The sequence below is a fragment of the Platichthys flesus genome, chromosome 12 (genome assembly GCF_949316205.1).
Source record: "Platichthys flesus chromosome 12, fPlaFle2.1, whole genome shotgun sequence".
In the NCBI taxonomy this organism is placed as follows: domain Eukaryota; kingdom Metazoa; phylum Chordata; class Actinopteri; order Pleuronectiformes; family Pleuronectidae; genus Platichthys; species Platichthys flesus.
In genome coordinates, this window is record NC_084956.1 from 1427434 (window position 1) to 1451110 (window position 23677).

Sequence of the window (23677 nt, forward strand, 5' to 3'; positions counted from 1 at the left end):
TTTAATGTTCACATCACAGCATTGCAAAGATCATATGAACACAAAAACTACAAAGACGTCGACATTACATAATGACACAAGATAAACAATGGAAAGGACTAAATCACATCCAGTAGCGCCTCCTACTGGCTTGCAGTTGAAATAGCTGGTGAGCAGGATGGGAGATGATGTTTTTTGTTGTGCCCTTGTGATGGTGTGTTTTTGGTACAGTGATCACCTGATGGGACGCAGATGTAATACGGCTGTGGTCCACTTCAGGCAGTGATGTGACACTTCTGGCCTTGTTATGGAAAAATTGATAAAACTGTCTATCAATAACTATTGTGGCCCAAATATCCCAAAACAAATGTGGGACTTTTTTTTGCAAACATGCGGTGCTCTAGGTTAAAGTTTAATCTAAAGTGGCCCACGTGGTAAATGGTGAATATGGCACAAAATGAATTGAAGCCACCTTTGGCATCTTTGGTAGTTGTTCGGCATTGCTCTGTTTTACTCGTGGCTGCCCAAGTGACATCATTCCATGTGGGGTGTGTTTGTGGAATGTGGGCAAAATGTGGACGTATGTTCAGACTTTTTATGCAGATGAGTGCAAACAGCATGTGTGTCGCGTACAGTTTGCGTTGCTCACATTTCTTTCCCTTTTCTCCTCTTGGGTAGGTGGCCTGAATTTTCACTTTTCAGTAAGCGAGTTAGTTCCTTTATAAAAAGCGATCACAAAACAAATGACTTCCAAATCATTGAATATGGCTGTTTTATTATTATAAAATAAAAATGTCACAGTCCTCACAGTCAGGACTCGTTGAAGTCAGTGTTAAAGTGAAGATCTGGATCCATGATCCCACACCGTCCATTATTAACTAAATACATGATCCTAAGTTTGTCATCCACGACATCATAACCATGACAATAAAACATGAACTGTGAACCAGTTCATTTTCATGGTATGAACTGGACTTTGAACTTGTTGTTTTCAAGATTGAACTGGTTCAACAGGGAGGAGGAGCATGAGCACAGGGAAGTGTCAGACTCCATTTTCACCTGGACGAGCAGAAGGAAGGAAAGTGAGCAGGTGAGTGTGAACACAACTTTCTGAAAGTTTCACTGTCTCACTCTCACACCTGCTGTTAACATCCGTCTGCTGATCACACCACTCTAAGTTTGTCAGTTCACACCTGGTGACAGACGTCATGTGATCGGATCCCAGAGACAGATGTGAACAGCAGGTCTGGAACAAAGAGCCTTCAAAGGACTAATTAACAGAGTTAACTCACAGTTTCAATTTTAATCTTCATCTGTTCATCAAGTGTTTAATAACAGAACGTGTTTTCAGAATCATACGTTACAGTCACCTCTGTGTGTGTGTGTGGGTGTGGGTGGGTGTGTGTGTGCGTGCGTGCGCGTGTGTGTGTGTGTGTGTGTGTGTGTCCGTCCTTGCTGGGTATTATTGGTTGTGTTTCTTGAACTTGTTTGTCCTGATTCCTGTGAGCTCAGGAAAACAGGAAGTGTGGCAATTCGCTAGTACGTAGAGAGAGCGAGAGAGAGAGAGAGAGCGAGAGAGAGAGACTATGAATGTAACTACAGCCTTCCTGCGGTTTCTGATGTAATCACTGTATTTCCTTTTATATAAGTAGTCCTGTGTATTCAAATAAATGACAGGACTACAAACTATGAAGCCCTGCATCTATTTCACAATTAAAACATTTGAAAAATAAGTGAATTGATTCAGTCGACAGAAACACTGCAGTGCTTTGATATGGAAATGGGTCGGCTACAGGAAGTGTTATTTTAGTTTGTGAAATTTTCAACAGATAAACATTGGAACTGGTGTTTAAGGTCATTTCACTGTGGTGTGCTGTAAACTGAGCGCAGAACCAGAAGGAAATAGACCAGACCTTGAATATCTAGAAGAGCAGCGTGGCCTGAACCACAACTGAGCCGCAGCCGGTGCAACATGGACGAGGACATTTCAGAGCAAGTTGGACCCTCACACACAAAGTAAGAGACCTGCTACAAACATGTGAAGCTCCAAACTGAATCCTCAGAGAATGAACCAGTGAATGATGTGTTCTGAATAAAAACAAGTTTGTGTTTGCAGAGGTCAGGACCACAGACTGAGAGCAGAGTCTCCAGAGTTCAGCTGTCTGTCTCTGAAGAGTGACATGTCCAAAGATGATCCTCTAAACTTCAGTAATGAACCTGGACCCTCACACACAAAGTAGGAGACCTGCTACAAACATGTGAACCTCCAAACTGAATCCCCACAGATGAACCAGTGAATGATGTGTTCTGAATAAAAACAAGTTTGTGTTTGCAGAGGTCAGGACCACAGACTGAGAGCAGAGTCTCCAGAGTTCAGCTGTCTGTCTCTGAAGAGTGACATGTCCAAAGATGATCCTCTAAACTTCAGTAATGAACCTGGACCCTCACACACAAAGTAAGAGACCTGCTACAAACATGTGAACCTCCAAACTGAATCCCCACAGATGAACCAGTGAATGATGTGTTCTGAATAAAAACATGTGTGTGTTTGCAGAGGTCAGGACCACAGACTGAGAGCAGAGTCTCCAGAGTTCAGCTGTCTGTCTCTGAAGAGTGACATGTCCAAAGATGATCCTCTAAACTTCAGTAATGAACCTGGACCTTCACACACAGAGTAAGAGACTGTTTCTACTGGGACCTGCTCTGAAGAGGATCTAGTTTCCTCTAGTGTGGCCCCTGCATTAGGACACAGCTTCATTGAAGTTGGTGACTAATCTCTCAGAATCACTCAAAGAGCTCAGACCTCCACCAAGAACCAACACGCTCCTTATGAAACCACTATTGAAATTCACTAGAGACTCATTTTAATTTGGATCTGCACATCGGATCTAGTTCACAGACCACAACCTTGTGTTTTCTGGTAATCTGTCATTTTTTATAATCCCACTAATGAACCAACCCATACACAAACATACTGGGTGAAAACAAAACCTCCTTGACAGAAGTGATGACAACCTGTGACTGTGACATGTGAGTTATCAGGACATGTCTTCACAGGGAGAGGAAGAGGAGTCATGTTTCTGAGGAGGAGCAGTCGTCCTGCTGTGCTTCGTGTCAGGACGTCCTGAAGGATCCAGTATCAATTACCTGTGGACACTGGTTCTGCAGACAGTGCATCACCTCATACTGGGACCAGTCTGGTTCATCAGGAGACTCCTCCTGTCCCCAGTGTGGACAAAGATCCAGAACAGGAGCTGGAGGTCAGACAGCCGGTCAGAGCAGCACTGTACATGTGTCTGCTGATGTCTTCACTTCTGACAACAGTACATGTGGTTTTATTTTGTTCCTTCATACAGCATCAACATTTAACATCGTTAGAAAAGCATGAAGTTAAAAAGTTTTTATTTTCTGTAGTTTTTCTGTATCTGATGAAAACAATCAGCAGATTCTCAGATTCTCTGTCTCTGACATTGTTTCTTGTCTTTCAGCAGATCGTGGTCTGCAGGAGGTTTTGGATGAACATAAGCTCAGTGTGAGGAGGAGATGTGAACATGTGACTGAAGGAAGTGATGAAACAGGAAGTAGAACCCTCCTCAACAGGATCTACACTGAGCTCTACATCACAGAGGGACAGAGTGAAGAGGTTAATACTCAACATGAGGTGAGGCAGCTTGAGACGGCTTCCAAGATGAAGATCCTCCACGACACTCCCATCAAGGTCCACGACATCTTTAAAGCCTCCACTGACCAGCAGAGCAGCATCAGAGTCGTCCTGACCAACGGAGTCGCTGGCGTTGGAAAAACCTTCTCGGTGCAGAAGTTCACTCTGGACTGGGCAGAGGGTTTAGAGAACCAGGATGTGGGTCTGCTGGCTGTGCTTTCCTTCAGGGAGCTGAACCTGGTGAAGGACCAGCAGCACAGTCTTCTCACGCTGCTCCATGTTTTCCATCCAGCGTTACAGAAGCTCACGGCAGAGACGCTCACTGTCTGTAAACCTTTGTTCATCTTTGACGGCCTGGATGAAAGCAGACCTTCTCTGGACTTCAACCACAGGGAGCTTGTGTCTGAGGTCACACAGAGGTCATCAGTCAACGTGCTGCTGACAAACCTCATCCGGGGGAATCTGCTTCCCTCGGCTCTCGTCTGGATAACCTCCAGACCTGCGGCGGCCAATCAGATCCCTCCTGCATGTGTTGACAGGGTCACAGAAGTACGAGGCTTCACTGAGGCCCAGAAGGAGGAGTACTTCAGGAGGAGGTTCAGTGATGAAGAGCTGTGCAGCAGAATCATCTCACACATCAAGACGTCCAGGAGCCTCCACATCATGTGTCAAACCCCAGTCTTCTGCTGGATCAGTGCTACAGTTCTGGAGCACATGTTGACCACAGACCAGAGAGGAGAGCTGCCCAAGACCCTGACTGACCTGTACTCACACTTCCTGCTGGTTCAGACCAAGAGGAAGAACAACAAGTACGGTGAGGGACATGAGACGACTCCACAGCAGCTGACGGAGGCTGACAGGGACGTTCTCCTGAAGCTGGGGAGGCTGGCATTTAAACATCTGGAGGAAGGAAACATCATGTTCTACCAAGAAGACCTGGAGTGGTATGGTCTTAATGTCACAGAGGCCTCGGTGTACTCAGGAGTTTGTACTGAGATCTTCAGAAGAGAGAGTGTGATCTTCCAGAAATCAGTCTACTGCTTTGTTCATCTGAGCGTTCAGGAGTTTCTGGCTGCAGTCTACATGTTCCACTGTTACACCGAGAGGAACACAGAAGAACTCAACAGCTTCTTGGGAACATGTAAGAGCACAGACAGTATCTTCTCCCTGGATGACCTCCTGAAGAGAACCATGGAGAAATCCCTCACCAGTACAAATGGTCATCTGGACCTGTTTGTTCGCTTCCTTCACGGCCTCAGTCTGGAGTCCAACCAGAGAGTCTTAGGAGGCCTGCTGGGTCGGACAAAGCACAAACCAAAAATCATCCAGAGGGTCTTAGGAGGTCTGCTGGGTCGAACAGAGAACATTCCAGAGATCATCCAGAGAGTCATCAACAACCTGAAGAAGATGAAGAGTGATGACATTTCTTCTGAAAGATGCATAAACATCTTCCACTGTCTGACTGAGATGAACGACCACTCAGTTCATGATCAGATGAAACAGTTCCTGACATCAGAGAACAGATCGAAGGAGAAACTCTCTGAGATCCACTGCTCAGCTCTCGCCTACATGCTGCAGATGTCAGAGGAGGTTCTGGATGAGTTGGACCTGAAGAATTTCAACACATCAAACCAGGGTCGACGGAGACTGATCCCAGCTGTGAGGAACTGCAGGAAGGCTCAGTGAGTCCAGACATGATCAGTAACATGTTCAATCAGTGCAGATGAGTCGTTCTTCAAATACACTCAGTGTTAAATGATTCTCATTGTTTTGGGCAGCATGGTGTTGCAGTGGAAAACACTGTTAGTGCAGCCTTTCTGTGTGGAGGAGGAGGTGGTGTGTTTGTGTGTGTGTGTGTGTGTGTGTGTGTGTGTGTGTGTGTGTGTGTGTGTGTGTGTGTGTGATCAAGTTATTATTATTATGTACATTCTCATTGTTCTCATTTACATACGAGAACAACTCAGATGTGGAGAGTGAAAATCAAAGTGAAATCCAATGTGATCACTGTGCTGGAGTTTGAGGATTCAGACATACAACCATGTGGGGTGCACAGGAGATTATTGTATATGTATATATATAAATATTTTTCAGCAAACAGCTAGAACAGAGTGAGGAGATGATCGCTGATGAGAATCACTGACGGTTCATATTGAAATTAAAAAGTAGGAAATATAGTTTATTCTTCTTTCTTCTCAAACTAGTATTCCCACCCTGTGTTTGTACGCCACCACCAACCAGTGAAGTGTCCATCCCTCCAGGTTCCTGACTTCACAACAATATGAGGTCACTGTGACCTTTGACCTTTGACCACTGAAATCTTATCAGTTTATCTTTCAGTCTAAATGTGAAGAAATCCCCTAAAGACAGACTTGAGATATCATGTTCAAGAGGCCATGAACATGTTCTATGACCTTGACCTGTGATCTTTGACAACCTGAATCTAATGAGTTCCTCCGTTAGAGTGAACGCTTGAACCAAATTTGAAAGGATTCTCTTGAGGAGTTTTTAGCAAAAAGGGGATTTACCTGGATGAGGGTCACATGATCACGTTTTGTATTAATGTTGTGTTTTCTGATTTTATTCTCACAGATTTTATATTTTCTTTAATTACAGACTCAGTGATTGTTTCCTCTCAGAGACTCACTATGAAGTTGTGGCCTCAGCTCTGAAGTCAGACCCCTCACATCTGAGAGAACTGGATCTGAGTAGAAACAACCTGCAGGATTCAGGAGTGAAGCTGCTGTGTTCTGGACTGGAGAGTCCAAACTGTCGACTGGAGACTCTGAGGTCCTTAAATCCTTCTTCACTTTTCAGACATTCTTTCTTATTGGGTCATTATTTATTTAAATTGTCTCAGTTGTGCTCTTCTCACTGTCCATCAGTCATCTGTCACTCACCCAGCCTGTCAGTCACGTCCACCTCATCAACTCCATTCACCTGCACTCACCTGCTCCTGATCACTAAGAAAGTGTCAGTAAATAACATGTGGACTGAGGCCAAGCACTCGTCCTCCTCAGGTTTTCAAAATAAGATACATTCTTATTGAAACACGTTGGAGAGTTGATAAGTATAGAGTCCCAGATCTGTAAAGAACTGTCACAGAAGTGACTGTCAGGAGCCATCACTACTTTAAACAGTGTTACACAAACCTGCTCAGTGACCAACACACAGAGAAGAAGCTGATGAATGAAACATGTCTGATCTGATATTTATTTTCATGTCACAGACTGGTCTGAGGTCTGCAGCATGTTGAGAGTCTTTGTTGACATGATGACGATCCACAACAACAGGAGGACACATTCTAATATTCATATTTCTTGATCCAGGTTGAATCACTGCAGTCTGTCAGAGATCAGCTGTTCTTCTCTGGCTTCAGCTCTGAGGTCAAACCCCTCTCATCTGAGAGAACTGGATCTGAGCTTCAGCCACCTGCAGGACTCAGGAGTGAAGGAGCTGTGTGGTTTTCTACGGAGTCAAACCTGTCGACTGGAGACTCTGAGGTCAGTTCACTCATCTCGTATTTATAAAACAGCAGTTATACACAATTTATCTAATTTTATTATAATTTCACTTAATTCCTCTTCATAAATAACTTGAATCCATTAATTAATTAATCTCTGACATTTTAAATATTCAGCTACTTTTTAAAACACTGAGTTTAGTTCTGGATTTCCTAAACTGATCCGCAGGACAGAGACCGGGTCCAAATAATCTATTTGTACTGAATCAGGACGCATATTTAATTTAAGTTAATATTAATTCATTTATTTATTCTTTATCCAGGTTGTGGAGCTGCAGACTGTCAACGATCAGCTGTTCTTCTCTGGCTTCAGCTCTGAGGTCAAACCCCTCTCATCTGAGAGAACTGGATCTGAGCTACAACGACCTGCAAGGCTCAGGACTAAAGGAGCTGCTTGATCTACAGCAGAGTCCAACCTGTCGACTGGAGACTCTGAGGTCAGTAGATGGTTGGAGTCAGTCCACGCTGCTTTCATCAGTATGTTACTAAACACAGTCAGTATCACAGATCCAGGGTCTGTGCTACCAAGCAGGATTTGTGGTTATCAGGTTAACTTCAGGTTTAGTTTTTTCAGTTCTACGAAGCTCGTCCACTTCTTAACAATGTAAATCACCATGGTAACTTCTGATGACAGCTAACCTGCTCCAGGTTAAGCTGGAGTTTTGTGCACACTCTCCTTTAAAGGACGGATAAGGGAAGTTTAAATCAACGTCTGGTTGGTTCAGTTGATCTCTAACTCAGAATCAGAATCAGAAGGTGTTTATTGCCAAGCAGGTTTACACCTACCTGGAATTTGCTCTCGTTATTGGTGCATACAATGAACATAAAAACATAAAAACACAATAAATACACCACACATAAGAAAAACAATAAAAAACAATATATAAAATATAAAAGATAAAAGATATAAAAAGTGACAGACACAGTGGGTGTCCTCAGAGTAACTGAGGCAGTGTGTGTCCTCAGAGTAACTGAGGCAGTGTGTGTTCTCAGAGACAGTGAGGCAGTGTGTATCCTCAGACACAGTGAGACAGTGTATGTCCTCAGACACTGTGAGACAGTGTGTGTCCTCAGAGACAGTGAGACAGTTTGTGTCTTCTTCTCTTCCACTCGTTTTGTTAATGAACAACAGATTCAGATTTCGTGGCCTGGAGTTATTTATCTCGTTCACACGTTACTATGTCGTGGTAACGTAATATAGTTTTACCAAATGCCACCACGGGGCGCTGTAACTTACACATTGACACGATCCAGAGGTTTTACCAGCTGTTCTTCCTGCATTTAGCACCTGTGACTGAGTTTCTTTTATTCTGGATCATGTGTTCGTTCTCCTCTGATTTTTATTATAGAACATTTTGATCTTGGTTGTGATATATGAGGCTCTGCTGTCAGTCAAACTGTCCATGTCTGTGATTGGTCATACACAGTAAACCCCGCCCCTTTTATGTGAACGCTCAGATCTAGATGAGGAAAACCTGAGTTAACTTAACGAGTTGATAACCAGCGTCATGTGACCACTTAGCCTGACTGTGTCTGTCAGGTCCAGTTGAGCTGATCTCATAAAGATCTCCTGGACATGTTGAAGTGTCTTCATAGTTCAGGCCTCAGTGTTTCCTCAGTGAGGACAATGAGGACAGACGTCAGGATTGGACAGAGACACAGAGAGACAACAGTCGGCCAATCAGACGAGACACAAGCTGCTTGGGATCATGTGATTGATTTGACGTGAAGACGACAGTTGTTGTTGTTTTCATGTAAACAGGAAGTGAAGCTGGACCACAGCTGACAGCCTCACACGAGGAACAGAGACGTGTCGTCTTCATCTGATCTGAGACAGTTTGTTCTCTCACTTCATCAGTGAAGAACTGATCAGGTGGATCTTTGTCACAGCTCTGAGATCAGTGGGACTGAAGCCTCTCCTCATCACATGGTAACCAGGAGCTCTTTATACAGAGCAGAATCTCTGCTGAGGTCCATCTGTCTCCTCTGGTCCCAGTTTGTCAGAAGCAGATGTTCATCAACACACAGTAAAACATGGCTTCACCTGTAACAGCAGTAAAGCCACCTCTCAGGTGTCCACTCTGCACTTTGACATGCAGAGGACACACACTGAGCTCTTAGCGTGTTCATTCCAACACGTGAACATGAAGCAGAGAGGAAGCTGCACCTCTGAACAGGACTGAAGTCCCTGCTGCTCTTTCTACTGGATGAGCTGCATCACTGACTCACAGCTGATGAAGTGAGTCTCTGTGACACTGATGTCTTCTTCTCTCAACAGGTGGAGGTGGTTTGACTGAAGGTGAGTGTGAAGAGGACAGTGTGTGTGGACGGAGGCTGAGCTGTGTCCTGAGGATCCAGAGGCTGAAGCAGCAGCAGCTTGTGTGTAGTCTCCAATCTACACAACCCCTAATCTGCATGTGTTTGTGAAATGAAGCCGGAGCACCGGAGAAAACACGGGGAGAACATGCAGACTCCACACAGGAAGACCCCATCTGAACCGGATTCAAACCAGCAACCTTCTTACCCCGATTGTGTTTATTCACATGAAGAATGTGTTAATTGAAATGACACAACACAAGCAGTATATATAAACCCTCTATAAAGAGTCACATACAGTGTGTTTAAGTTTGTCTTTATTATTGTCCACCTTTGTCCCTCAGTATGTCTCCATGTGTGTAGAACCACATTCTGTGTATATGTTTGTTTATGATCTTAAAGTTCCTGGATTCACGTCACAAATTGATTTAGTTCAACACAAAGTTCAACACATTGAAATCACTTTGAGTTGAAAATCAGAGTTTTGTCTTTGACACAAAAGATCAAAACTCTGGACGTTGAAATGGAATTTTTTTTTTATTTCTGCAGCAGGTGCATAGCGGTGGTGGCTTTTCTACTTTTGACCCACAGGTGGCGCTGCAGTATAACAGCAGCACATCCCAGTCAAAGCCTTTATATTCAGTCTATGAGTCAAACACATGGATCATTTCCTCTGTGACAAACCAGATGTAACGAGAAGAAAAACATCTCAGAGAGAAAGTTCTGTTTCTACGTCTCTGCTTTAATGCTCAATAAACATCCTTCCACCGACTTCACGGGAATCATGACTCAGCTTTTCTTTCCTCTTCAAACAAAGTGGTGGAAACATCTCGTCCTTGGTGCAGGTAAAAGAACAAAATCACCAGTTTGACATAATGGAAAGAGCCGGTCTCAGTTTGGTTCAACAAGTATTTATGAAGAAGTAATGAAAAGGTATGAAAAGTTACAGCAAAGTAATGTTCACCCAAAGCACAGCCCCCCCCTGGCCCTCTAGCGGCAACGGGCAGTCACGAGTCGCACCGGGAGGGCGGTTGATATATTCTATAACAGTAGTTATAACTTGATTGGTCAATATTGAAGAGGAGTCTTCATTGATGGTGCGCAGGCGTAGCTCCACCTTCTTGGCACTGGAATCAGGAAATGGTGAGGAGCCTTATCAGACCTCTTATCAAACAGATTGTGAGACTGACCAGCGATGTGACGCACACACATTCTAACTTCAAGATTACCACCAAGCAGCAACGGTTATTATAAGACGTTGTGTGAAGGCCATATTTCTGGCCCACACTGCTCCTGCCCCCACACTCCTGCAGTTGTTTAGAGTTCAGTTCTATTGACATCTTCACAAACACACACACACACACACACACAGACAAACATAGATTTAAAATCCCAGCAACATCTGTAGAATGAAGTTTTGTACATTTTATTAGTATTTTTTTTTTTCCGCTTCGTATAATATATCAAAAAATATTTTTGTGAACCAATTTAAAAGAACAACTCTTGATTTGTAAAAACTAAAATACTTTACAACTGCCCCTCATTTCACATTTCACAGCCATGTAGGTGAGGAGGCCGCCACCTAGTGGCCAGACATTGATTTTACATCTCAGTGTCGATCGTCACCTCTTTAATGAAAATGTCTTCAAGCTGCAGAACCAGCAGATCAAAGTCGTTTATGTTTTGTTTAACAGGATGTTGTTAAGTTCAGTTCAATTCATTTCTCTGTTGTGACCTCGTGTGTGATGGAGTTTGTAAAATTTTCTGATGAAGATTTCCACAATAAAGTTGAAGTCAAGTATCAACCCAACGTGACGTCACAGGCTGGTTGGTGAGCTGCTGCTCTGAAGCCTCACTTTGACTTTTTGTTCAGTGCCATCTTTTTTTTTTACAACCATAAGTAACCATATTTGGAGGAGCAGGGGGTGGAGCCTGACTGAGAGCTCGATGGCACACCGCCCGGAACCCATTGGACGCTGCTAGATGTCAATCATAAAGTGGTCTCACACCTGGTGTTAACATCCGTCTGCTGGTCACACAGCACATGAAGTAACTGAGTGTTGGTTTGATTCCAGAGTTCATGAGGCTCATTTAAACATCATGGAGAATCACATTGTACGGCTCAGTCCCATGCAGGAGACGCTCACAGTCAGGACTCAGTGTGAAAGAGAAGATCTGGATTCATGATCCCACAACGTCCATTATTAACTAAATACATGATCCTAAGTTTGTTATCTACACTACCTACTTCTATTGCTGCTAGTCTTGTATCAATACTGTTCATATTCCATATCTATTTCTTATTGTTCATATCTTACTTAATTGACATAATCCACTTTAAATATGCAAATACTAATAATGCACTTTTACTGCTTTATGCACTTCTGGTTCGATGCTAAACTGCATTTCGTTGTCTCTGTACTTGTACTCTGTGCAATGACAATAAAGTTGAATCTAATCTAATCTAAAATCTAAGTTTGTTAGCTACATCATAACCATCACAATAAAACATGAACTGTGAACCATTTCATCTTCATGGGTATGAACTGGACTTTAATCTGGGTGGTTTCAAGACTGAACTTGTTCAACAGGGAGGAGGAGCATGAGAAAAGGGAGCTGTCAGACTCCATTTTCACCTGGACGAGCAGAAGGAAGGAAAGTGAGCAGGTGAGTGTGAACACAACTTTCTGAAAGTTTCACTGTCTCACTCTCACACCTGCTGTTAACATCCGTCAGCTGATCACACCACTCTAAGTTTGTCAATTCACATCTGGTGACAGACGTAGTTTCATGTGATCGGATCCCAGAGACAGATGTGAACAGCAGGTCTGGATCAAAGAACCTTCAAAGGAATAATTAGCAGAGTTAACTCACAGTTTCACTTTTTATCTTCATCTGTTCATCAAGTGTTTAATAACACAACGTGTTTTCACAATCATACGCTACAGCAGTGGTCATCAACCAGTCAAGAGTCTTCACTGTGGATCCCAGTAAAGCTCTGGACTCACTGGCTGAGGTGTGAGGAACATCAACCTGCAGAGCCAGGTACACGCACACACAACACACACACACACACACACAGAGAAACACACACACACACACATATAACTTCATACTGGTTCCGTGTGAGTTTTAAAGTGAATATAAAGTTGGAGAGCTTGTGTTTGACCTTCATTTGGGCACAAAGCCATAGAACTGAGTGGAGATACAGAGTGCTGCTTCAAGCTGCTGACTGATGTGCTCTCAGTGTTACTCTCTATAAAGTTCTGTAATTCATTTCCAGACTTTATGACGTGAACATGATACTAGATGTTGAGTTTCCTTCTCGTGGTGGCAGTTGAAGGACACATGAACTTTTACAAGCTTGTATTCATTAACTTTAATGTAGTTAATAAATCTGAGTGTAGATTAGGGAATGCTCAACTAGCAAAATACTTTTTTAGTCAACGTTTGTTTGTGTCTATGCAGGTTTATTGGTGGATTAAAAAATTACATAAACCAATATAACATGAAAGATAACTTTATTAGTGTACTTGTACGATAGTACACCTCAATACCCTAACTGGCTGGTACCCTGAAAACTATATTCATATTACTAATTAAAACATGTTCTCAATGAAATGGTTGAAACTGGCTGAATAAATCGAGTGATTGACTGAAACTTGAATCCAAAAATAAGGGAGGCTTCTGAGGTCACCTGTCAGGAAAGACAATGTAAAGTGATAGAGAGAAAGAGAGAGAGAGAGAGAGAGCCTATTGTCCTTCACCTGAAGTTTTTTACTTTTAATGTAACTACAGCCTCCCTGAGGTTTCTGATGTGATCACTGTATTTCCTTGTATATAAGTCGTCCTGTGTACTCAAATAAATACCAGTACTATAAACTATGAAGCCCTGCATCTATTTCATATTAAAAACATTATTTTATTTGGAAATGGTTAGGGTACAGGAAGTGTTGCAAATATTTTTGTTTGTGACTTTTTCAACAGATAAACTTTGAAACTGGTGTGAAAAATAATTTCACTGTGTTCTGCTGTAAACTGAGCGCAGAACCAGAAGGAAATAGACCAGACCTTGAATATCTAGAGAGCAGCGTGGCCTGAACCACAACTGAGCCGCAGCCGGCCCGGTGCAACATGGACGAGGACACTTCAGAGCAAGTTGGACCCTCACACACAAAGTAAGAGACCTGCTACAAACATGTGAAACTCCAAACTGAATCCTCAGAGAATGAACCAGTGAATGATGTGTTCTGAATAAAAACATGTTTGTGTTTGCAGAGGTCAGGACCACAGACTGAGAGCAGAGTTTCCAGGGTCCAGCTGTCTGTCTCTGAAGAGTGACTGGTCCATGAGACTTCCTCTAAACTTCAGTAATGAACCTGGACCCTCACACACAGAGTAAGAGACTGTTTCTACTGGGACCTGCTCTGAAGAGGATCTAGTTTCCTCTAGTGTGGCCCCTGCATTAGGACACAGCTTCATTGAAGTTGGTGACTAATCTCTCAGAATCATTTAAAGAGCTCAGACCTCCACCAAGAACCAACACGCTCCTTATGAAAGCACTTTGAAATCCACTAGAGACTCATTTTGATTTGGATCTGCACTCCGGATCTAGTTCACAGACCACAACCTTGTGTTTTCTGGTAATCTGTCATTTTTTATAATCCCACTAATGAACCAACCCATACACAAACATACTGGGTGAAAACAAAACCTCCTTGACAGAAGTAATGACAACCTGTGACTGTGACATGTGAGTTATCAGGACATGTCTTCACAGGGAGAGGAAGAGGAGTCATGTCTCTGAGGAGGAGCAGTTTTCCTGCTGTGCTTCGTGTCAGGACGTCCTGAGGGATCCAGTCTCCACCAGCTGTGGACACTGGTTCTGCAGACAGTGCATCACCTCATACTGGGACCAGTCTGGTTCTTCAGGAGACTCCTCCTGTCCCCAGTGTGGACAAGGATCCAGAACAGGAGCTGGAGCTCAGACAGCCGGTCAGAGCAGCACTGTACATGTGTCTGCTGATGTCTTCACTTCTGACAACAGCACATGTGGTTTTATTTTGTTCCTTCATACAGCATCAACATTTAACATCGTGAGAAAAGCACAAAGTTAAAAAGCTTTTATTTTCTGTAGTTTTTCTGTTTCTGATGAAAACAATCAGCAGATTCTCAGATTCTCTGTCTCTCACATTGTTTCTTGTCTTTCAGCAGATCGTGGTCTGCAGGAGCTTTTAGATGAACATAAGCTCAGTGTGATGAGGAGATGTGAACATGTGACTGAAGGAACTGATAAAAGAGGAAGTAGAACCCTCCTCAACAGGATCTACACTGAGCTTTTCATCACAGCGGGACAGAGTGAAGAGGTTAATACTCAACATGAGGTGAGGCAGCTTGAGACGGCTTCCAAGATGAAGATCCTCCAGGACACTCCCATCAAGGTCCACGACATCTTTAAAGCCTCCACTGACCAGCAGAGCAGCATCAGAGTCGTTCTGACCAACGGCGTCGCTGGCGTTGGAAAAACCTTCTCGGTGCAGAAGTTCACTCTGGACTGGGCAGAGGGTTTAGAAAACCAAGATGTGGGTCTGCTGGCTGTGCTTTCGTTCAGGGAGCTGAACCTGGTGAAGGACCAGCAGCACAGTCTTCTCACGCTGCTCCATGTTTTCCATCCAGCGTTACAGAAGCTCACGGCAGAGACGCTCGCTGTCTGTAAACCTTTGTTCATCTTTGACGGCCTGGATGAAAGCAGACCTTCTCTGGACTTCAACCACAGGGAGCTTGTGTCTGAGGTCACACAGAGGTCATCAGTCAACGTGCTGCTGACAAACCTCATCCGGGGGAATCTGCTTCCCTCGGCTCTCGTCTGGATAACCTCCAGACCTGCAGCGGCCAATCAGATCCCTCCTGCATGTGTTGACAGGGTCACAGAAGTACGAGGCTTCACTGACGCCCAGAAGGAGGAGTACTTCAGGAGGAGATTCAGTGATGAAGAGCTGTGCAGCAGAATCATCTCACACATCAAGACGTCCAGGAGCCTCCACATCATGTGTCAAATCCCAGTCTTCTGCTGGATCAGTGCAACAGTTCTGGAGCACATGTTGACCACAGACCAGAGAGGAGAGCTGCCCAAGACCCTGACTGACCTGTACTCACACTTCCTGCTGGTTCAGACAAAGAGGAAGAACAACAAGTACGGTGAGGGACATGAGATAAGTCCACAGAAGCTGACGGAGGCTGACAGGGACGTTCTTCTGAAGCTGGGGAGGCTGGCATTTAAACATCTTAGGAAAGGAAAAATCATGTTCTACCAAGAAGACCTGGAGAGGTGTGGTCTTAATGTCACAGAGGCCTCGGTGTACTCAGGAGTTTGTACTGAGATCTTCAGAAGAGAGTGTGTGATCTTCCAGAAATCAGTCTACTGCTTTGTTCATCTGAGCGTTCAGGAGTTCCTGGCTGCAGTATACATGTTCCACTTTTACACACACACAGAAGAACTCAACAGCTTCTGGGGAACAGATGGGGACACAGAGAGTACCTCCTCCCTGGATGACCTCCTGAAGAGAACCATGGAGAAATCCCTCACCAGTACAAATGGTCATCTGGACCTGTTTGTTCGCTTTCTTCACGGCCTCAGTCTAGAGTCCAACCAGAGAGTCTTAGGAGGCCTGCTGGGTCGGACAGGGAACAATCCAGAGATCATCCAGAGAGTCATCAACAACTTGAAGGAGATGAAGAGTGATGACATTTCTCCTGACAGAAGCATCAACATCTTCCACTGTCTTACTGAGATGAACGACCACTCAGTTCATCAGCAGATGCAACAGTTCATGACTTCAGAGAACAAATCAGAGGAGAAACTCTCTGAGATCCACTGCTCAGCTCTGGCCTACATGCTGCAGATGTCAGAAGAGGTTCTGGATGAGTTGGACCTGAAGAAGTTCAACACATCAGACCAGGGTCGATGGAGACTGATCCCAGCTGTGAGGAACTGCAGGAAGGCTCGGTGAGTCCAGAAAATAACATGTTCAATCAGTGGAGATGAGTCGTTCTTCAAATACACTCAGTGTTAAATGATCCTCATTGTTTTGGGCAGCATGGTGTTGCAGTGGTTAACACTGTTAGTGCAGCCTTTGTGTGAGAAGGATGAGGAGGTGTGTGTGTGTGTGTGTGTGTGTGTGTGTGTGTGTGTGTGTGTGTGAGTGTGTGTGTGTGTGTGTGTGTGTGTGTTTGTTTGTTTGTTTGTTTGTTTGTTTGTTTGTTTGTGCGTGTGTGTGTGTGTGTGTGTGTGTGTGTGTGTTTGTGTGTGTGTGTGCGCGTGAGAGTGTGAGAGTGTGTGCGTCTGGTGTAATAAAGTTATTTTTGCTATGTATACATATACATTCTCATTGTTCATGTGGGGAGTGAAATCCGAAGTGATCACTGTGATGGAGTTTGAGGATTCAGACATATGACATACGAAGACAGATTTGAGATATCATGCCCAAGAGGCCATGAACATGTTGTGTGACCTTGACCTTTGACCTTTGACCACCTGAATCTAATATGTTCCTCTGTTAGTCTGAATGAACGCTTGGAACAAATCTGAAAGGATTCTCTTAAGGTGTTTTTAAACAAAGAGGGGATTTACCAGGGAGAGGGTCAAATGATCATGTTTTGTATGAATGTTGTTTTTTCTGATTTATTTCTCACAGATTTGATATTTTCTTTGTTTACAGACTCGGTGGTTGTGAACTCTCAGAGACTCACTGTGAAGTAGTGGCCTCAGCTCTGAAGTCAGACCCCTCACATCTGAGAGAACTGGATCTCAGTTACAACAGGCTGCAGGATTCAGGAGTGAAGCTGCTGTGTTCTGGACTGGAGAGTCCAAACTGTCGACTGGAGACTCTGAGGTCCTTAAATAATTCTTCACTTTTCAGACTTTCTTTCTTATTGGGTCATTATTTATTTAAATTGTCTCAGTTCTGCTCTGCTCACTGTCCCTCAGTCATCTGTCACTCACCCAGCCTGTCAGTCACGTCCACCTCATCAACTCCATTCACCTGCACTCACCTGCTCCTGATCACTAAGCAAGTGTCAGTAAATAACATGTGGACTGAGGCCGAGCACTCGTCCTCCTCAGGTTTTCAAAATAAGACACATTCTTATTGAAACACTTTGGACAGTTGATAAGTATAGAAACAAACAGGAAGTGACTGTCAGGAGCCATCCCTACTTTAAACAGTGTTTAATTACACAAACCTGCTCAGTGACCAACACACAGAGAAGAAGGTGATGAATGAAACAATGGTCCAACATGTCTGATCTGATATTTATCTTCAGGTCATAGACTGGACTGAGGTCAGCAGCATGTTGAGAGTCTGTGTTGACATGATGACGATCCACAACAACAGGAGGATACATTCTAATATTCATATTTCTTTATTCAGGTTTGATTACTGCAGACTGTCAGAGATCAGCTGGTCTTCTCTGGCTTCAGCTCTGAGTTCAAACCCCTCTCATCTGAGAGAACTGGATCTGAGTGACAACTTCCTGCAGGACTCAGGAGTGGAGGAGCTGTGTGGTTTTCTACAGAGTCCAACTTGTCGACTGGAGACTCTGGGGTCAGTTCACTGACGGACTTTTGTAGATCTCATATCTATAAAACAGCATTTAAACACAACTAATTTTATTCTAATTTAACATAATTCCTCTTCATACATAGCATGAATCAATTCATTAATTAATTTGTAACATTTTAAATATTCAGCTACTTTTTAAAACACTGAGTTTAGTTCTGGAGTTCCTAAACTGATCTGCAGGACAGAGACCGGGTCCAAATAATCTATTTGTACTGAATCAAGACTCGTTTTTAGTCCAACATGTCTGATTTCATATTTATCTTCTATGTTATGAGTCTGTTCTGACATGAATATGTGTCTGTTATTTTCACACATGAACTCAGTTTAATTCAAAGTTTTATTCCTTATCTAGGTTGAGGAGCTGCAGACTGTCATGGATCAGCTGTTCTTCTCTGGCTTCAGCTCTGAGGTCAAACCCCTCTCCTCTGACAGAACTGAATCTGAGTAACAACAACCTGCAGGCCACAGAAGTGAAGGAGCTGCTTGATCTACAGCAGAGTCCAACCTGTCGACTGGAGACTCTGAGGTCAGTAGATGGTTGGAGTCAGTCCACGCTGCTTTCATCAGTATTTGACTAAACACAGTCCGTATCACAGATCCAGGGTCTGTGCTACCAAGCAGGATTTGTGGTTATCAGGTTAACTTCAGGTTTAGTTTTTTCAGTTCTACGAAGCTCGTCCACTTCTTAACGAGGTAAATCACCATGGTGACTTCTGATGAACGGCTAACCTGCTCCAGGTTAAGTTGGAGATCAACCCGTATAGAAGCTCCGCCCACTGACCACAGTGACTCTATCAATCAATCAATCAAATTTTATTTGTATAGCCCATATTCACAAATTACAATTCATCTCATAGGGCTTTAACAGGGTGTGACATCCTCTGTCCTTAACCCTCAGCAAGAGTAAGGAAAAACTAAAAAAAAACAACCTTTTAACAGGGTAAAAATATGTAGAAACCTCAGCGAGAGCCACATGTGAGGGATCCCTCTCCCAGGACGGACAGAAGTGCAATAGATGCCACGTGCAGGAAAACATCATCAATAATCAAAGTCTCTAGCAGCATTGATGAGGGTAGACATCCCGAAGGACAACCCCAACATGACATGCCAAGCAGTCCCGCTGCAAGCACAGTCCATGCTCAGCAACCATCTAGACCACGATCCACCATCCAGACCAGACGCCACTCCAGTCCTCAATCACCGTCCACCGCCGCCCACCAGGAGGACCCATCACAAGCCACCACCCCGGTCCTGGTCCACCGCCCGTGCCCAATGCCAACGCGACACAGGGTCCGCCACCAGCACCACGATCAGCCCACATGACTCAGAATCCGCCACACTGGATCCAACACCGCGACCCCCGGTGCGCGATCCACAAACCGCAATCCATGGTGCGGCCACAGAGGCCCTGGATCTGCGGGTGATAAAGCAAAGGGATTCCGGGGAAGGGGGATAGGGATGGAGAAGAGGAAGGTGAAGCTGGAAAGAGAAGCTCCGTGTGTCATGTGTCATAAAATAGAACAAGTAACGTTCTGGCGCACTAATTAGCTCTAACTATAAGCTTTATCAAAAAGGAAGGTTTTGAGTCTACTCTTAAACGAACAGATGGTGACTGCCTCCCGAACTGAAAGTGGTAGATTATTCCACAGCCGAGGGGCTTGATGGCTAAAAGCTCTGGCTCCTCCTCTACTTTTAGAGAATTTAGGCACGACAAGTAGGCTTGAATTCTGGGAGCAGAGTGCTCTAGTGGGTTTATAAGGTATTAACAGCTCTTTAAGGTATAAAGGCGCTATATTATCAAGGGCCTTGAAGGTGAGGAGGAGAATTTTAAATTCTATTCTAGATTTAACTGGAAGCCAGAGGTGCGATGGTAATATTGGAGAAATGTGCTCTCTTCTCTTTGTTCTCGTCAGGACACGTGCTGCGGCATTTTGGACAAGCTGTAGAGTCTTTAACGACTTCCTGCTGGAGCCTGATAATAATGAATTACAATAGTCCAGTCTCGATGTAACAAAGGCGTGGACTAGTTTTTCTGCATCTTTTTGTTTAATTTTTGAAATATTACGCAAGTGGAAAAAAGCGGTCCTAGAAATTTGTTTTAAGTGACTATTAAAGGATAAATCAGGATCGAAGATCACTCCCAAGTTCCTGACTGTTTCATTGGAAGCAAGGGCAATGTCGTCTAGCGCAGCTATATCATTAGATAATGCATCTCTAAGGTGTTTGGGGCCAAGTATTATAACCTCTGTTTTGTCTGAGTTTAATGAGAGAAAATTGCGGGTCATCCAGGTTTGTATGTCCTTGAGACATGTTCGAAGTTTAGTTAATTGATTACTTTGTTCAGGTTTTATTGACAAATATAACTGGGTGTCATCCGCATAGCAGTGGAAATTTACCGAGTGTGTCCTGATAATGTTTCTTCCACTAGGAAGCATATATAATGAGAATAAAATTGGGCCGAGCACAGAGCCCTGTGGAACACCATGATTAACTTTGGTGCGCACAGATGACTCATCATTAATTTGCACAAATTGGGAGCGATCAGAAAAATACGATTTAAACCAGTTAAGGGCGGTTCCATTAATGTTAATTAACTGTTTCAGTCTTTGTAATAAAATTTGATGGTCAATTGTGTTGAATGCTGCACTGAGATCTAACAGAACGAGGACAGACACAAGTCCCTGATCTGAGGCTATTAAAAGGTCATTAGTGACTTTTGCCAAAGCTGTCTCTGTACTGTGATTGGCTCTAAACCCCGATTGAAAGTCTTCATATATATTATTTTCCTGGATAGTGTGCACCACACTGTTGTGTGGTGCACACTCTCCTTAAAGGGACGGATAAGGGAAGTTTAAATCAACATCTGGTTGGTTCATTGGATCTCTAACTCACCCAGAACATCTCCATCTCTCCAGACCCATCCTGTCACCAAACACCAGATGACCTCAGTCAGCTTCCTGAAGATAGGTCCGTGTGTCTTTATTGAGTAGTGATGTCAGAGGTGTCCACCACTGTGTGTCCTCAGAGACAGTGTGTGTCCGCAGAGACAGTGAGACAGTGTGTGTCCTCAGAGTCACTGTGTGTCCTAAGAGACAGTGAGACAGTGTGTGTCTCCTTCTCTTTCACTCGTCTTGTTAGTAAACAACAGATTCAGATCTCATGGCCTTGAGTTATTTATCTAGTTCACAAACGTTATTATGTCTTGGTCATGTTATATATTTTTACCAGATGCCACCAGGAGGCGCTGTAACTTACACATTGACACGATCCAAATGTTTTACCAGCTGTTCTTCCTGCATTTAGCAGCTGTGACTGAGTTTCTTTTATTCTGGATCATGTGTTTGTTCTCCTCTGATTTTTATTATAGAACAGTTTGATCCTGGTTGTGAAATATGAGGCTCTGCTGTCAGTCAAACTGTCCATGTCTGTGATTGGTCACACAAAGTAAACCCCGCCCCTTTTATGTGCACGCTCAGATCTCGATGAAGAAAACCTGAGTTAACTTAACGAGTTGATAACCAGCGTCATGTGACCACTTAGCCTAACTGTGTCTGTCAGGTTCAGTTGAGCTGATCTCAGAAAGATCTCCTGGACATGATGTGTCTTCGTAGTTCAGGCCTCAGTGTTTCCTCAGTGAAGCTGTGAGAGGACAATGAGGACAATGAGGACAGACGTCAGGATCGGACAGAGACACAGAGAGACAACAGTCGGCCAATCACACGAGCCACAAGCTGCTTGGGATCATGTGATTGAGTTGACGTGAAGCCGACAGTTGTTGTTGTTTTCATGTGAACAGGAAGTGAAGCTGGACCACAGCTGACAGCCTCACACGAGGGACAGAGACGGTGTCGTCTTCATCTGATCTGAGACAGTTTGTTCTTTCACTTCATCAGTGAAGAACTGATCAGGTGGATCTTTGTCACAGCTCTGAGATCAGTGGGACTGAAGCCTCTCCTCATCACATGGTATCCACGAGCTCGTTATACAGAGCAGAACCTCTGCTGAGGTCCATCTGTCTCCTCTGGTCCCAGTTTGTCAGAAGCAGATGTTCATCAACACACAGTAAAACATGGCTTCACCTGTAACAGCAGTAAATCCACCTCTCAGGTGTCCACTCTGCACTTTGACATGCAGAGGACACACACTGAGCTCTTAGCGTGTTCATTCCAACACGTGAACATGAAGCAGAGAGGAAGCTGCACCTCTGAACAGGACTGAAGTCCCTGCTGCTCTTTCTACTGGATGTGCTGCATCACTGACTCACAGCTGATGAAGTGAGTCTCTGTGACACTGATGTCTTCTTCTCTCAACAGGTGGAGGGGGAGGTCTGTGTGGAGCTGAGTGTGAAGAGGACAGTGTGTGTGGACGGAGGCTGAGCTGTGTCCTGAGGATCCAGAGGCTGAAGCAGCAGCAGCTTGTGTGTAGTCTCCAATCTACACAACCCCTAAACTGCATGTGTTTGTGAGATGAAGCCGGAGCACCTGGAGAAAAATTCTGTTCCACCTTTGTCCCTCAGTCTGTCTCCATGTGTGTAGAACCACATTCTGTGTATATGTTTGTTTATGATCCTAAAGTTCCTGGATTCACGTCAAAAATTGATTTAGTTCAACACAAAGTTAAACACATTGAAATCACTTTGAGTTTAAAATCAGAGTTTTGTCTTTGACACAAAAGATCAAAAAAAATGGGACGTTTTCATTTCTGCATCAGGTGCAGAGCGGTGGTGGCTTTTCTACTTTTGACCCACAAGTGGCGCTGCAGTATAACAGCAGCACATCCCAGTCAAAGCCTTTATATTCTGTCTTTAAATCAAACACCTGGATCATTTCCTCTGTAAGAAACCACAAAAAAAAAATATATATAACAATTTACTAGCACTTAAATGGCACTTACTTATATCAAGAAATTGTACTTTCTTGATTCTTGTTGTTCTGGGTTTCTACCCCGGGTAGAATGCACTTATTTTAAGTCACTTTGGATAAAAGCGTTAGCTAAATGAAATGTAATGTAAAGAGAAGAAAAACATGTCAGAGAGAAAGTTCTGTTTCTACTTGTCTCTGCTTTAATGCTCAATAAACATCTTTCCACCGACTTCACTCGAATCATGACTCAGCTTTTCTTTCCTCTTCAAACAAACTGGTGCAAACATCTCGTCCTTGGTGCAGGTAAAAGAACAAAATCACCAGTTTGATATAATGGAAACAAGCAGAAGAAAAGTGAATGAGACATTTACTGTATGAAGAAGAGTCGATGAAGAGCAGAGCATCTTTAAGTCTCTGAGGAAACTGTTTAATAAACATTTACCATATTTAATAGAAAACTGAGCACAGGACGTTTTATACAAACGTAGATGAAGATTCTTGTTGTACGTTCTTGACCACCACCTCAGAACCACCACCAGGGGAGACTGTAGCAGCCTCTGGGAACAATAGCATGCTGGGAAATAATTGATGATGGGAGTTTCCCCAGCAGAGACAAGGGACAGAAAGTGTCTGAGAGATGATGTCCTGAAGACAGGGGACATTTTGGGCCTGTTGTGTTGAAACAGTTTGTGTTATTTTGTGGGACACTTGTCTCAAC

At 43.7% G+C, this 23677-nt stretch overlaps 1 protein-coding gene across 1 annotated transcript; it reads left to right on the top strand.

The window, feature by feature from the left end:
• Positions 1 to 1413: 1413 nt before the first annotated feature.
• LOC133966544 (uncharacterized) lies at positions 1414 to 23189 on the top strand. Its single transcript, XM_062401526.1, is given in 15 exon segments — positions 1414 to 1995; positions 2096 to 2215; positions 2315 to 2434; positions 2534 to 2653; positions 3037 to 3239; positions 3471 to 5322; positions 6254 to 6427; positions 6967 to 7140; positions 7424 to 7595; positions 13762 to 13874; positions 14257 to 16482; positions 17195 to 17368; positions 17906 to 18079; positions 18450 to 18623; positions 22411 to 23189. Coding segments are annotated over 15 exon segments (5868 nt in total). The 5' UTR covers positions 1414 to 1951; the 3' UTR covers positions 22439 to 23189.
• The last annotated feature ends 488 nt before the right edge of the window (positions 23190 to 23677 follow it).